This window comes from Camelus dromedarius, chromosome 11 (genome assembly GCF_036321535.1).
Source record: "Camelus dromedarius isolate mCamDro1 chromosome 11, mCamDro1.pat, whole genome shotgun sequence".
NCBI lineage: Eukaryota > Metazoa > Chordata > Mammalia > Artiodactyla > Camelidae > Camelus > Camelus dromedarius.
Genome location: NC_087446.1, coordinates 35621941 through 35638673, shown reverse-complemented (window position 1 = coordinate 35638673; position 16733 = coordinate 35621941). Strand labels below are relative to the sequence as shown.

Here is a 16733-nt window from a genome sequence, read left to right as displayed (position 1 = left end):
CCAACTTGGGAAGAATTAGCAACTTATGATACTGAACCCTTCCTACCCATGAACACAGTTTTACTTCTCCATTTCTGTAGATCTTTCTTACTGCCTTTTTGACAAAGTTTTATAATCTCCTCCATAAAGGTACTGCAAATCATCTGTCTGCTTTATTCCTAACTTCTTCTACATGTTGTCTTGCCATTTTAAAATTTTAAAAAGAAAAATGTTTTAAACTTTTTATCACTAGTGTCACATGCTTTTTAGACAGTGAAGATACGGTAGTAGTATGAAATATTTTAATTAAAAAATGAGCACAATTATATTAAACTGTATAATATACAACCTACGCCAGAGTTTAAATTAAATAACAAAACCTGCTATGATTTCAGATCAGCAGGTATACCGCAAAGTTCATGCTCTGGGGTAAGCTGAGACACCGTCAGCACAAGGAGCACTTTACTCCACCATTGCCAGGTCTTTCAGGCTGTGGCTCTTTTGTCTCTTGGCCTTATATCCTGGACGCAGGAACTCTATCTTTCTCTTCTTTGCCTCACTTTTATTTTTGTGTTTCTTCAGCTTTTTCTTGGCAGCGATATCAGGATTGGTTACAAACTTGAAAAAAGAATAGGCATGTTACTTTGAAAGTAAATGTTAAACCAATAAAAATCAAATGCAGAAATGGACCATTTTGTTCACCTTTAAACATCACAAATGGCAATACATGCCCATTAAAGAAAATCTAGAGCTCAAGCTGTAAAGTCCCACTTCTCAGACACAGCCAATTCCTCTTTCCTCCCTGGGTAAGTTCCACACATGCATGTGCACATCCCTGGTTAAAAATGGTTAAGTCTTGTGAACATGCCATATTTTCAAACATTAGACCTACCTCCAAAGCCTTCCTCTTTTTTCGGAGTGCCCTTTTCTCATTAGCTTGTTTCTGTACAGAGGCAAAGGCTAATGAAAAGCTCTCGAGCCCAACCAGCTTTTTCAGTAATTCTATGATTTCCTGGGATAGATTCTTCAGCAAAGGATCTAATCACACACAGGGTGATCGTAAGAGACAGACACATAGGTAAGTACACATTTGAGTATGTACAAATCAACAACACGCAAATTTTAACTCTCAAGGCATTACTTTTATCACTTCAATGTTAAACACTGATTTAAAACTAGCCTCTTCGTTTCTGAGATTGGAAAACAAGCAGAAGTGCTGGACACAGCACTCCCAGACACTACCTCATCCAGGATGCAAAAAGAGATAATGGACCATGAAGCAACTTCCCAGTGGAATCCTGACTCAGAAGACATTAAAGTAATTTGACAACTTGACAGAAACATTTTTGGTTTCCTTCGTTAACTTGCTCGGCTCTGGGCAGGTGAGGGAAAAAGAAAGGTAAGTGTATTTCTCTAGGCTCTCTCTAATTCACGGGTCACAGAGGCTTAGCTCTGGCTGTAACCTCTGTTTTTTTGGATCAGAGTATCCTTTGAGAAGCTGATGAAAAGCTATGTTCTCCTACCCTTACCTCCTCGCTCCCAAATGTAAATAATCCACATACTTCTACATTCAATTTCAGGAGGGCTCACGATACCTGTTCTAAATTGCAAGTTTCTTGAAGATAGGGACTGGGCCATTTATACTGTTGAACTCCCAGTGCCAGGCAAATACTAGGTGCTCAGTAAGTGTTGGCTGATGAGAACTAGAGCCGACCTGACCTTCTCTAAGAGGAAGGAAACTTTCCCTCAAGTTGGACTGAAATATTCACTTCATTTGTTTTATTTTAAAACTCTTAACATCCACTCTACCTCCTCTTTCCAACCCCTAATTCCCTCTTATTATCAAAAGAGAAAACTTAATGATCAGTGAGTACCAGGCAAGAAGAAAAAGAGGAAAAATTAAAATACTTAAAACTATTTCATATTTTTGCCTTTAAATTTTGAGAACATAATGACATTTAATTGTACATATTCATAGCACTATAAGGTTTAGAACCCAAATTAGTTTTCTGTGAATATTTAATCTATGTTTAGGAGTAAAACATTTTTTAGGAGAGAAGCATTCACTCTTAGACATAAGACAGCATATAGGAGACAGAAATAACACAAATATGCCTTATTTGTTTGCTATTGTCTTGATACCTAGAAAGTTTTCTTTCTTAAACTTTGGCAGAGAGGGAGGACAGAAAGGAAGAAGGAAGCATTCAGAAGTGAGGAATCCTAGTGTGCAAGTATTCAGAAGAGCGACCACAGAATTACCCTGGTCCGAATAGGTGCTGTTCAGTTCTCGGAACAGAGGAGCTATGATCACTGGGAGATAGGGCTTCACCTTGTCTGTTCCAAGATCCATTGCTATAGCTCCGAGAAACTTCAAGATGCATGTTCTCTGAAAGTACAGATCATTTTTTCATTTGAAGTTTTTCTCATACTTGTAGCCACAGAGAATTAATTTAGAAAACAAAGTCTATTTTAGGGCAGATTATTGCTGTAGTTTTGGGTTTGAAAGTTCCTAGGGACTTGGGAGGATAACTAATACCATTAAAATACTGAAAAAAAATGAAGACTACTTTCAGTCATTCTGCACACGCATCGCACCTTTAAGGGGTTTCTAGGTGAATAAGCAGCATCTAGCTTTGCGATCCGGGACAACTTCTGGATCAGCCACAGCAGTGTGGCTGGCTTGCTGTGCTCTTCCTTCTCATCTGCACACGCCCTGAGTTCTTCTATATCCTCTCTGACCATGCCATCACCTGAAACTTCCTGTTTGTCCATGTCTTCTTTCATGTCACCTTGCTTATCCCCAGAATCAGGTTCCAGTAAATACAAGACTTTGGCTACGAACAACAAATTCTTAACAACCTTAAAAAAAGGGAGAGGAGGGGTAAGAATTGTACTTTGATTTTGAAATAAACATGGCTTAGTAAAGCAGCAGCTAAAATAGGTATTCTACAATTAGAAAATAAAAAACAATTGGATATTGCACTGTTAAACTGATGATTGGTCCGTTTTGGGGAGATAATTCTTCAGTTTTCCTTAGAGTGGGTTGAAACCCATTTCCATGTAACTATCATCCATTTGGCTTACTTCTGTTCTTTAAAGTCCCACTGAGTAAATAAGCTAATTCTAAGCCATCCATTTACATTTTTAAAGAGAGCTGTCATCCTCATTTCATTAAATTCCTTCATCTGTTCTTCACAGAACAGTTTCCACTTACTGAGCACTGTCTGGTTTAGTTGCTTTGTATGTAGTATTCAAATTCAACTTTAAAATATCCCTATTAGGTCCTACTATTAGGAGAGAAAACCAAGGCTCAGAGTTACTAAATCTCACCCAAAGACAAAGTGAGTGGTTAGCCAGGATTCAAAGGTCTTTAGGATTCGAGCCCAAGTTCTTATACACTAAGCTCCTCTTTCCCTCATATCCCATCTGATTCCGTTAAACAGCACAGGGGGTGATTTTCGTCTTAAAATAATGGACCCATTTATCGAGTCCTAACTGTGACATCAATGAAATCTCTGAGTATTTCACACCTGATACGTAAAAGAGGAAACCAAGTCGGTTTTGAGTTCCTTCACCATCCTGGCTACTCTGCTACAGGAGCTGTGTGCCCAAAGTTCCCCCAAATGTGGTACTCAGAATACCACACACTGTCCAAGGCTAGCCTGGCCATCAGGAGTTAATGCCAAGATTATTATTTCCTTCTTCTGGAAGTTAGGCCTCCACGAAGACAGTCCTACATTTGGAGGCCTTTACCTCTGTGGTAGCCACTTCACACTGTTAACTCTAAGATTAAGGTGAACTAAAATCCATAATTTCTTTCATTGTAGGTTAGTACTAGTAAATCTCTTCCCCCACTATCCCGAGTTTGTATGGTCTGTCAGCCTCTATTAAAACTGATCAGGTGTAAGACCCCACCCACTGTCCACCCTGGCATGCTTTCTTTGGCCTCACTTTGCTATCCATCAAATAGCCATCCATTCCCTCCTCAACCCTGCCATATAATGAAGCATGTTATATGCTCATTTAAAAAAGTGACAAAAGGACCAGTGTTTATGGCATGCCACCTGAGATCACTCTTAGAGACAGCATTCACCTAGTTTTTAGTGCCCCTGTCCCTTAATCTCCATCACTTCATCTTGTCCATGATGGCTCACAGGAGACGTGGTCAAGTGCCTTGATCACATCCAGACACCACATCTGTGTCACATCATCTACCAGCCCAGCTGCTCTATCAAGAATTAAAAATACAATGGAGCAGAAGACCAACTATTCAAGGGCAATTTATATTTACTGCATATTTACAAGATGCTTTGTTCTCTGTATTTTACTTATGGTTAAATTTTATAATACGAAAATACATAAAGCTTTTTACTGTTGGAACAATTTATCAGCCTCCTGTTAAAGATAGACGGTTCTCAGACCACACTGCAGTAATGTCACCTTGCTTACCCCCAGAATAATGAACATTATTGCTTTCTCTTCAGCTTCTAGAGACAGGGAAGGAAATTTAGTACCACAGTTCAGTATAAAAACAATCAATGTCCTTCAAAGCTTCAGTTGCAATGTGGAGTAGATATGTTAAAAGGGAAGATGAAAAAGATGAACAGCTAGCCTCCCAGTGCATTTATTATCTTTACTGGGAATTTTAAACGGAGCCAGGAGTAATCCCAATATGGACCCCAGAGTCGATTAGATATATGTGCATAATTGAACATGTATTTGAGTGTTTGTTAATATTTCATTAATTCCCCAAGCTTTAACTGGGAAAAACAAAACAAAAAACAAATGACAGCCTATTCTTAGACTACTGGTAGAACAGACCTCTCCTATTTAACTGGGAGGATTATAATACTTACCTGCTCTCCTAGAGATTGATCCAAGAATTTGGAATGCAACTGATGGCAAGAGGCTAGGGAGATACTTTTCATCTGTGAAAAGGAAATGGACATTGGCAGACACAATGAAGGCTATTTCTGACTGTTTTTAAACCATAATAATACAACTAAGGTAGGAGATTTTGCTTTGAGTGACCACCTGTGTAGATCTGGAAAGGGGAGGTTCATGAACAGAAATTATCTAACTGTTCCCTTCTATCTGCCATGAGCATTTCAACTTAAGGACATGGGGTACTTTCAAGCTCTGGGGAGATACAGATCATAACCTATTAGATTATTGGTAGACAACTTTGCAACATTCAAATACTTTCCCCCACTCTTTTCTTCCCTTCCATCCACTCATTCAATGTTTATGGAGTTCCCACTATGAGATAGGCTCTGTGCTGGACCCTATGAAATCACAGACAGATAACAACATGGTCCCTACCTAACACTTTTGTGAACATGATCTCATTTAGTCATCAACAAGGTTATGAAGGAGGCAGGACAGACAGCATTAATCTTAGTCTCCAGTACTGATAAAGAACGTAAATATATAATGGAAGATAAACATGCTAAATAAGCAAAAGTCTGACTAGACTGACAGTCTAAAAATCAGCTTTGAAAAAACTTGGCCTCGAGGGTGACCCCCCTCTAGTTACTAACACTCCTTCAGACCCACATGTACATCAAGTTTTGGATGGAAGAGTTTCTCCCAAGGGCCAAGTCCAAGAAAGTCACATGAACCAGAACGAGCATCTCACACAGATCATGAGGGAAAGAAAAGATCTTAGAGAAAACTTACCTTTTGGTCAAGGTCACTTGTTAGGAACCTGATTGCTACAGGTTCTGAGAGTTTCTTCTTAGTTTTTTTGACATTCCATTTACTGATAAGTGCCTCCGGTTGGCAAGAGGCGAAGAGCAGTCCAAAAATCTGGGCTGCGGTGAGCCACACCCAGTTGTGCGGGTGTCTCAGGTGAGAGTGCACGTGACCTAAGGGACCGAAACACATTCTCAGACATCTCAAAGCTTTCCTGACTCTGGTGGGAAGCATGACTAAGTTAGGCATTTCCTGAATGTCTCTAATGTGCTTGGATTTGGGAACAAAAGACGAACAAAATAGTCCCTGCTTCCCAAAAACTCTCAAGGAGCTAGGGAAAAGTGAGGTAGAGAGACTGGAAAAAACTAGAGGACCAACAATTAACGTGGTAAGTATGAGTAAGCTCCGTAAGAACTAGTTCTGTTTGGGATTAACAGATACACACTACTACACATAAAATAGATAAATAACAAGGACCTACTGTATGGCACAGGGAACTATAGTCAGTATCTTATAATAACCTATAATGGAAAAGAATCTGAAAAGAACAGAATCACTTTGCTGTACACCTGAAACTAATACGACATTGTAAAACACTGCAAACTATACTTTAATTGGGAAAAAAAGGTAAGTCAGATAGAAAACATGTACCACAGGAGGAGGAGGAAAAGAACTAGCTCAGGTTCAGTGGAGATAAGGTAGCGTTAACAATCTCTAAATCAAAATTAATGTAAATGCATATATGGGTACACAGTTGTTTCTCTAGCTATTGAAATCGGTGGCTCCAAGTGGCTGACTGGAAAGGTATCATTTATTGAGGCGTTCTACGTGCCAGGCACGGGCGAAGTGTCACACTTATCTCACTCAGACCTTACAACAGTTCTGTGAGGTTGGAACCGTCATTTCCAACCTACAGTTCCAGAGGGGCTAAATGACCTGCCAAACTGTGAACAGGCAGAACTAAGCCTGGGCCCCAGCTTGGCCTGGCTCCAAAGCTCGTATTCTTAAATGTGACCTCTTACAGTATCTTAAGGATGATCCCTTAAGATAAGCTCATGCTCTTATGCTACAGGGCCACTCACCACATACCACGCTTGGAAAGTACAGTAGAAAAGCCTTGTGATGTCAGGGAACAGGATTAAAATTCTGGATGAGCCATGACATATCTGAGTTTTAGTCTATGCTGCTATATTTCATGAAGACAGTTTTATTTTTGTTCCATATGAATCTTTGTAATTATCTCAGTGGAGCCATACCAGAGAAGGCCATATAGTAATTTAGTAACTGGCTTATTTCTCATAAAATAAAAGTAGGTATTTAAAGCATTCATTGCAGTGCCTATTTTCTAGTGACCAATCAAAGTTGAAATGTTAAATTAAAAATTCGAGGATCTTATTTTTCATTTAAAGAGTGTTATGTAACTTAAATACCCTATAGAAGTGAAATGGTTTAGTAAATTATGGCACATTTACACAATGGATTATTTATAGCCATTTAGAAGGATATCTACTAAGTATGTTATAGGACTGTGATATGCTTACTTAGGTACAGACAGGATATAAAAATTTATATGGAATTATGCAACCCCAAAAAAGAAAAAAACACCTAGGGCTATTTGGCAAAAAGAAGACTGGATGGAAATATATAGCAAATTGTCATCAGGTAGTAAGGAGGACTTTGGGAAATTTTTTCCTTTCTTTTACTCCCCCATAATTAATATTCTTTCTTATTTATAAATGAAATATATTATTTACAAGGTTATATATAACACCTCATAAATATATACACACATACACACATATATTTCCACCCCTCCGGCCACAAATATTTTCACTATAACCAGTCTGAAAGGGCCTTTTAAATTTTTTTCTCATGGACTTTTCCCTTGACATTATATACTTCTAACGTGTTTATCTTTAGATTTAAATTAAAAGGAAATACTTACTCCAGATTTTACTCAAAGTCTCAGAGGGCTTGGTAAACTGAATAATATTACATTCCTTGATGAGTTTACTTATCAGTGTAAGAAAACTAAACAGAAGGCGATCTGCAGCTTTCTCTTCAGTTTCTTCCATGATCTAAAAACAGGAGGGATGGTAAATCAATTAAGACAAAATTTCAAAGTATCTGATGGCCATTTTTACTCCAGCATGTAAAACTATACCAGGGTTTCTCAACCTCAACACTGCTGACTTTTGGGTCAGATAATTCTTTGCTTTGGGGGGCTGCCCTGTGCATTAGAGAATGTTGAGCAACATTCCTGGCCTCTACCCACCAGATAACAGTAGCACCCCTCTACCCTCCAGTTGTGACATTGCTAAATGTCCCCTGGGGGGCAACATCACTCTGCTTAAGAAACTTTGATCGTCACACACTATGAAAGATAACTTACATTAATCTTCATTTTAAAAAGATACAACTGCACTGAGTTTTTGCTTTTATTAATAAAAAACCATTTTGATCATAAATAATATTTAACCTATTAGCTATACCACTTCAAGTAAAATTATAAAAATAAGCAAGAGTTGTAAATAACTTACATCTATAAATTTTTCAGGATCAATTTCCTTTTCAATCACAGGGAGAACAGTTCCAAGTCTTCTGTCAAAAGTGACTCCTTCACTTTCCACAAACAAGCCACAGACGAGGGCAGCTAATTGTCTATTTAAGCTCTGCCGGAAATAAACCACCACAAGACAATATCAGCACAACTTGGGAGGCTGTTTCCAAAACTTTGAAATGAAGGTGGGCATGACTCTGTCCTCAATACTTCTTTATAATACCAGGAATCAATAGGATGTGGATTTTTGGTGGCTAACATGAAAAATGCAGAGAAATCTTCATACCACAGGACAACATTAAGAAAAAAGTGGTATTCATCATTATCCACAGAATAATACCCTCTAATTTTAAATTTTTTTTAAAAAAAGGAAGTTTTTTTGTTTGTTTCATGCCCCACTGCCCCCTTTCTGACTTTTACACTTAAAGCCAGTATTAAGATATGACATGTGTTGTTTATACTTCACAAAGATGGGCCAGTGATGGTGGTGGTAGAGTCAGCAAGTGGATACATCACTGGCAAAAATTACACTCTATATATTGAATGAGCAAAACTGGAAACAAAGATATTATCAGTGGGGACTGGTTAAGTAAATTATAATACATTCATGCAGTGGAGTAATCAGTTGACATTAACCATGTATTGGGAATACAGGTGATTTTTATGTTACTCTCTATAACTTCTTATATTTTCTGAAATTTTACTGTAAGAATATATTATTACCACAATCAAATAAGAACAATAAAGCTACTTGGGAAAAATTAATTCAACAATATATAATATGTATTTAAAGTATGAACACCAAAAGCTCAGACTTTTCTTTAAAATATTACTAAAAGCAACCCTAACCTTCTTTGCCCCAAACCAGGTGGTAACCATACTGAAGAGCCAATCTTTTTTCTCAAGGCTGATTTTGCTGAGTAAGGATTTGATTGCCATGGATGCCATCTTTTTACACATGGCAGAGTCATCGTTCACCATCATCAGACAAAGAGGAATAAAGAACATTCCACAGTTCTCGTGGAGCAGCCCCTGAAGAGAAAACAGACACGCAGACGGAAGTTCTCACAGGTGTCCTACCAAGGCTCACGGGAGCCACAGCAAACAAACACAAGCACGGAGCTTGTCCCTGGTTCACGGTACCTGAGGGAATGTGTCAAAGAGGTAAGCGATCATTTCCAAGGCGGACTCTCTCCCGGTCTCGTGTTCATAACTAGGGCAAGAACATTAGAAGGATTTGTTAGTAACTTTAAAATTTACCAACAATTATTTTGAGGAATTTTAAATACTGTCTCAGGGTGCCATCTATTTCTTAAAAAGTGGAAAGGAAGTTCCATTTCCCCAGTTTTAATACGTGTATTTATTTATCATGCTACTGTGCAGTTTTAAATGTAATTCTGTTAGCGTTCTACTTTAATGACAATCAGTGGTCACACTGAACTGAAAAGTGACCTGCAGAACTGCTCTAGGAGCCATGCACAGTGCCTGGCAGTCAAGTCAATGATTCATGCGAGAGCATCCTAGGAGTGTGTGCCATCGCGTGTCGGCTTTGTTCTGTCCAAGACGGCTGACACGTTAAAAGGAGAGAAGAACCTACCCCACTGCCCTCTGTAGTTTATGGCTTCGACTTACTTCAGTTGAGCAAGCATGAATTCCAAGTTTGGTCTCAATTTGTCACCCAGAGGATAATCGAGAATATATTTCAGAAAAACCTAGGAACAGAAGTCACACAGATTATTTGGACCCTATCTCTCCAGGATTCCTCTTTCCTGAGCTGCTCTCTGGGACGCACTGGTAGGCTACAAATTGTAGGTTACAAAGACCTTTCAGAAGGGCAATCAGTTAGGTAAAGTCCGCCTCCTGAGTCAGTAACTGTGCCCCTCCCCTCTCCTCCCACCTCACGTCCTCAGCTCCTGCCTGATTACCAGTCAAGTCCTGGCCCACCACCAGCATGGCTGTTTAGGGCTCCAAATCCGAGCTCACACACTGGAAGCTCATGTCCCTGATAGGAGGTTGTGGCGGACTGAGTATGGACTGTGTTCAACCCTATATTCCCCCGAAATAAGAATAACAATAATAGTGACAATAACACTGATAATAACTATTGCATTTACTAAATACCTTCTTTGTGTCAAGCACTGGGTTAAGTGTTTTTTGGTTGGTTTTTTATTACTTCCTCAGGAAGCACGCCTCATTTTACAGATGAAGAGAATGAAGCTGGCACACAGAGGTAAGTCACTTGCTCAGGTGACAGTGCCAGAATTTCGACTGCCTGCCTGCATCCAAAGGCTCTGCTTTCAAACCACTGTATTACTCAGCTTCCTTTATTAATAAACTGAGAACTAAGCACACCATTAAACTTTCCAAGGCCTGTTTGTGCTCAACCGCAAAATGGTGGCACTGTTTGCCTTGAAGGATATTTACAAATAGCTGCCACGTATGTAAAGTGCTGGGCATGCAGCTAATGCTTAACAGACAGCAGCTGGCCCTCCTTCTTCCTAAATAAGTTAATTTTTTCCAAAGATGACCTCAGCAACCCAAGGCTTCCTTTCACTCTGAGTTTATTTTTCTAATTCAGAGTCTTCCACCTGGGCTGATATGTGCTTGTAAGATCAGATATGGACAAACTTTTGAACACAAATCTGCTAATGTCACTCCACCACCTATGGACTTCAATAGCTTTTCTTATTCTTAGAACAAAGCCCTAAATCTTTAACAACATCACAAGATCTGGCCTGATCTGGCCCCCTTCCTCATTCACCTTCATTTAATTCCTCCAGCAAGCTAAGCTCTTACCCACCTCAAGGCTCATCTTCCTCAGCCTGGAAGGCTAAGCCTTATTCTTCCTTCGAATTCTGTTTATACGCCACTCCTCAGGAAAGCTCCCCCTGACTCTCACGCTAGGTGCTCCTCCACACTGTCACGTGCGCTTACCATACCTGTCAATTCTAAGCAGCAGAGTTTTCCACATTCTAACACTTCTGAAATTGGGATGTGTCTTACAATTGATGCCGCCTGACCACCGTGTCATAGTTTTTTTCTTTCTTTGAGGAATATAAGTAATGGAGTGTCTTGTAAGTGATGAAATATGACACTACTTTTTCCCTTCTGGCACTTGGATGTCTGTAATTAAATAACTGTGGAATTTTTGCTTTGTGCCTGTCTGCTACAGGATAGACAGGAACTCTAAACATCTTGTTAACCACACTTCTGGCAGCACCAGGTACAAAGTGATATGCACTAAGGGGTCAGTGGCTGCACCACTGGATGGAAATCTTTGCTGCAGGGTCTCATGCTGCAGAAGGACGGTGTCTTTCTTCATCCATCTGAAGCATGCCATGTATGGTGGTCTCTACTCAAAATGCCCTTACACTTGATGTGTGAATGGGCTTCCCAGTCTCAGAATAAAGCAACAATATGATGCAAAGTCATCTTCAGAATTCAGTCAGTGTTGACAGTCTACCTAAAGACCAAACAGAGAAGGCAGGGCAAAGCGCTTGCTGTGGGAATAAGCTGTCTACAAACCTGTCTGCACTGGACTCTGACAGGTTCTCTTTGTGCAGAAATTGCCAACTTGGATACTTTCCGCATGACATCATCGATTTCTGGGACCAACAACTTTCTTGATAAAATGGCCTAAAATACAAAAGGAAAAGACACACTCATTTCATATTTTAGTGCAAACAGCCTGACGTTTATACTAAGCCAACTTGATGCTAAAGCAGTCACAGGCAGTTTTCAAACATAATGAGAAAGTATCTCTGAAAGAACATAAACTTAAAAATGATCAAAATGGTCAATTTTAAATTTGTGATACATACAAGTAGAGTACCTGCATCTGTATAGAATTCCCTGGAAGTTTAAAATAGAGCTCATGTTCAAACATTTTAATACGTAGATATGTTAGGTATAATCTATCTACCAAAATCGTAATATTGATAAATTACTTAATTTCAGAAGTCTACAGCTAGTCAAAACACCATGTTCCACGTTATTCTAAATATCTGATGTGGGGCTCCTAAACTGAACGGTCCAGCGTTCTGGTGACACCATACCTTCAGAAGACCAAATGCAGTGGCTTGTCTTGAAGTATCATAAATGTCCTCTTCAGCGTATGCTAGCAGAACCTGTAGCTGCTTTTCAGTTATGTGATATGACTTCACTTTCTTCACAAGTATGGTCACACACTGCAAGTTACAACAGTGAGGTCAATAGCCAGGACATCCCACCAATCAGCATCCAGTGAAATGATACAGACTTAATACAACATTTATGCTTTTTCACACAGGATATCAACCCTCTGGCCTTAGCAAATTAAACTGGAAGAAATTTTGACTAAGACCATGAAAGATGATGAGGAAAATTAACTGATGTTAATCCTGGTCCTGGCTTTTTCTAAGTGCAAACAACTCACCTTGAAACAATTGACCACCAGGTGGAAGTTCGGGCCTCTGGCAGCCCCAAGTTTTGCATAATCCTTCAGCAGAAGGAAAAGGTGTTTCGTTAGCTGTTCTGCTTTTGTTTCTATGGAAGGCAGGGGGAACCTCAAGATCCAGATCAGGCACTGTAAGGCACCTGTGATCACCTGAAAAGCAAAAACACACAAAACCAATCAACTTATGAAGCGACCAAACCCAACGATCCGCACCTGAGGCTGTGCAGTCTATGAGCAATTGAGTTGAAGTGATGGCATGCTCTGCCCAGCCCACTCAGGAAGCCCTGGGCTAAGAGGGTAAGGAGAGGGAAGTGTCCTATTCCCTGCTGTAGAGCAACTTACTGCTTCTCATAGCAGGTGAAGCTATAGCACAAGCAAATGAGAAAGGTGCCCACTTACCATATTCTTAACTTTTTATGGGTAAATAACTGGATAAGTTGGCTGATTTTAGCTTTTTTTTTTTTTTTTTTAAAAAAAATACATGATAAATAACTTCAACATTCTAGGAGGGTACTTCAATTTAGTCCATTCTTACTAAGCTTATAGGTACACAAGGCACTTCAGTGTTAGAGATACAAAGATAAAATGGATGCAATTCTGCATTTAAGGAGCAGAGAGCTGACTCAGAAATTAAGCATGGGAACCATGACCTATAGTTTAGGATAGTTAAAAGCTGTGCCAAAGGTGTGAAAAAAAATGTGTTGGGATCAAGTGATTACAAAAGAATCCTGATTGAACCAGTTCAATCTGGTTCAGCTGTAACTAATGGAGCCCTATCCTCTGGTTGCTGGGATGGCCTTATTAGGCAGGATTAGATGAAGACACTGAAGAAGGAGCTCAGAAGCTAGGAAGACCAGCTTAAACCCCAGCTCTGCAGCTTATTACCTGTTTGACCACAGGGATGTTACTTAACCTCTTGCACTTTTGCAGTCCAGTAGGCAACCTGAGGAAGTGGGAGAGGTGTGGGCTTTGGAGTCTGACAGACTGAGGCTCATGCCCTACGTCTGTTATATGGGGCAAGTCACTAAGCCTAAGGCCTGGTTTTCTCATCTATGAAATAGAAACATCAATAATACATGCTTCATGGGTTGTTATGAGGATCCACAGTAGCGAGCAGTAGTAGTGATAAGGATGGTGATGAGATGATGACTACTGACATGGGGACAGCACCACTCACTCACCCTCATGAAGCTGTTGTGAAGATCGAATGAAATAATTAATGAACTAACACAACACTGTAAATCGACCATACTTCAACTTAAAAAATTAATATATCTAGAAAGGCTTTTGAAACTGTTAAGGGCTTTCTTGGGATATGGGACTGTTAAACTGGGGAGCAATTTAGTGCAGGGAATGGAGGTGGCTCATGATACTATAAAAGCCTTTAAAAACTCAACCATCTTGTGAAGCATGAGCCCAGAAATAAGTGCCAGGTATTTTGTACAACACAGGTCCCGTGAAGGGACAGATGCTCACCTTCACGTCCATGGAGCCCAGGCAGTCTATGAGCAGAGACACAAAAGGATCCAGCATTTCTAGCACATGTTCACTTGAAGACTTGATCTTGGAAGTCTTCAGACTAAGATGCAACAGCTAAAGATTTAAAAAGATACTTCACATCAGTTGTCCACAAGACCAAACGAGTGAGATAAAGGTGAAATTACTTTAAGAGACAGTTGTGAAATGTTAAGATGCTTCTATCCGAAATGAGAAAAAGTCTGGAGACGGGGAACAGCCTAGGAGAGTCTCAGCAGGTGAAGAAGGCTGACGCTCCCCATGCAGCTGTGATTCTAAGTTCATTTACCAAAAGGTCATTACTCAGCATCTACTCTGATTCCAGGCACTGGCTCGCCATGAAGGACACGGCAGTAACCAAGGTGGACAGGGTCCCTGCCCAGATGGGTCCCAGCCAGGATGACAGACGTCAGGAAATAATTAGCTAAGAATGCAGGGTGCTTTGAGAGTTTGGTGGGAAGCTGGCAGAGAGAGGAGTAGATGGTGAGGTCCTGGGATGGGAAAAGTGTGGGGACTTTACAGAACTGAAGGGAAGCCACATGTGGCTGGAAAATGTGCAGGAGTGATACAACATGAGGCTACGCCCTGGTGCCCACATGAAGCCTGGCTCTCTCTTTCTCCTGGGAAAAATGGGAGACAATGAAGGATTTTAAAAATACATAACAAAACAATCAGATCTGTGCTTTTAAAAGCTCACCATCTTTTAGAAACAATTAGAGTAGTTTAGAGGTGCACTCATAAGCAAAGCAAAAGTGAAACCAGAGTAAATATTAGGTCAGAATCATTAATTCTGAGACAATTACATCACCAAAATAAGTACTAGAAGAGATAAATAGTAAATGGGTCAATGTACCTTAAAAAAATCCATAATTTATTTATGGTAAAGTATTTCTAGTGGAAATGAGCAGTACTGGAAATTCAGCAGATGATTAAAAGGCACAGACTCGCGGTGGGCAGCAAGTCTCACTTGAAGGCTAATTCTTACCCGAAGCCCAGACTCAATAAATATGTGCATGTTGGTTTTCTTGTTCACGGCAGCTTTTGGTCCACCTCGAACTGGAGTTGGGGGGAGCAGAAGACAGCTCTGGGGTGGCAGACGTGGATCCGGTGCAGCGGTGGCTGGATTTCTGTCAATGAGACGGAATGGAAACTAATGGAAAGAACCTGGTGTGCTGCAGCCCCAGCAGTGGCTGCGGCCTGTTTTGGTGAAAGAGTCCAGCACCAAATAACGTGCTGCTCGCTGTGGGGTCTTCTTTCCCTCAACAATGAGACACAGAAGACATTATTAGAGTGTTGATCAAAGCTTCCAGAACAACCCAGAAACAGAGGTCAGACAGATGAATGCACATTTAAATTAAGATGAACAGCCAGCAGATACTCCCTTTCTTTGATTTCTGAAAGCAAATGCCAAGGAGTCTCTTTTAGAACACAGAAGCAAAATCCAAAGGAGGATTACAAAGAAGGTATTGCAAAATCTTTGGAGGCCTAAATCTCTGATCAGAACAAGAAGTATGTATTTTAAATCTATCCTAACTTTGATTCAATAAATGTCCAAGGCGGAGAGCATAGCTCAGTGGTGGAGTGCATGCTCAGCATACGCAAGGTCCTGGGTTCAATCCTCAGTACCTCCATTAAAGTAAATAAATAAACCTAATTACCTCAGAAAGGACAACCAACCAACCAATCAATCAATCAGTAACTGCCTAAAACAGAAGTAGTATCAGAGAAACTGATCAAAATCAGTCAAAATAACTGGCTGCCTACACAGCCACTTCATTCAGCAGAAAAATAATCTTGTGTTGAATCACTTGGAAGGACTTCGGCCCTACCACCACAAAAGTATTATCATCTCACAACTCAGATTAATTTTTTTTTTTTACTAAAGCAAACTATTAAATGAACTCACTTAAGAGTAATTGAGAATGGCTTATTAGAAGCACGCACCCAAAGGATAGCTGTTTTTTTCCAAACTTACTTTTCTTTCTCTGTTAACAGAGGGAGATTTTCGCTGACCAGACCGTAACTAAGCAACAGAATGGATTCTGCTGTCATTTCCTGGTTTACAAGTAATCCTGCTATGATTCGGCGTAAGGTTTCATGAACTTTCCGGGCCAGTTTTAAACTTGTGGTGTTTTGCAAGATCTAAAGGCAAACATAAATGCATGCTGTGGTCACACAGAACTGCATTTTTATTTGTTATAACAGTTGTTATCTTGCATATGTTTACTTTTAAAAGTATGGTTTTTTCTAATTAAAAAAGAGATGCATTCTTAATAAAATCTCAAACATAGATACAACATATAAAGTCAAGTTTACCCATGACCTCAGATAATCACTGCCAGCAGTGTGTATCTCTGGATTTCTTGTGCCCACTCTGCCCTTTTTGCTGGTGAGATCTCGGGGCCCAGGACTGGAGAGATGATGTGACACTTGGAAGATAATCAGCCCTCCAAGGGCATTAAAGGGGGTGGCTTGAAGCAAGCACATATACATATACAGCACCAACAAAATGCGTCACTACTCACAGGAAACCATGCTAACAAAGTGGTG

General features: G+C 40.0%; 1 protein-coding gene and 1 long non-coding RNA gene across 2 annotated transcripts in view; one reads left to right on the top strand and one right to left on the bottom strand.

Annotated features, from left to right (window-relative positions):
* Positions 1-267: 267 nt before the first annotated feature.
* UTP20 (UTP20 small subunit processome component) overlaps positions 268-16733 on the bottom strand; it is an 85989-nt gene continuing 69523 nt past the window's right edge. Inside the window, exons 46-62 of the mRNA XM_031462948.2 lie at positions 16159-16325; positions 15169-15310; positions 14145-14261; positions 12648-12818; positions 12289-12420; positions 11759-11869; positions 9866-9945; positions 9377-9446; positions 9083-9265; positions 8214-8345; positions 7619-7751; positions 5659-5846; positions 4836-4907; positions 2575-2838; positions 2239-2365; positions 872-1017; positions 268-597 (exon numbers count right to left, since the gene is read on the bottom strand). Of these exons, the coding sequence (XP_031318808.2) occupies positions 442-597; positions 872-1017; positions 2239-2365; positions 2575-2838; positions 4836-4907; positions 5659-5846; positions 7619-7751; positions 8214-8345; positions 9083-9265; positions 9377-9446; positions 9866-9945; positions 11759-11869; positions 12289-12420; positions 12648-12818; positions 14145-14261; positions 15169-15310; positions 16159-16325 (2391 nt within the window). The 3' untranslated portion in view covers positions 268-441. The remainder of the gene's footprint in view (positions 598-871; positions 1018-2238; positions 2366-2574; positions 2839-4835; positions 4908-5658; positions 5847-7618; positions 7752-8213; positions 8346-9082; positions 9266-9376; positions 9447-9865; positions 9946-11758; positions 11870-12288; positions 12421-12647; positions 12819-14144; positions 14262-15168; positions 15311-16158; positions 16326-16733) is intronic.
* Positions 8281-16311, top strand: LOC116156415 (uncharacterized). Its single transcript, XR_004140207.2, has 4 exons — positions 8281-8418; positions 9102-9397; positions 10415-10463; positions 16179-16311. It is a non-coding gene; the product is annotated as an uncharacterized LOC116156415 (long non-coding RNA).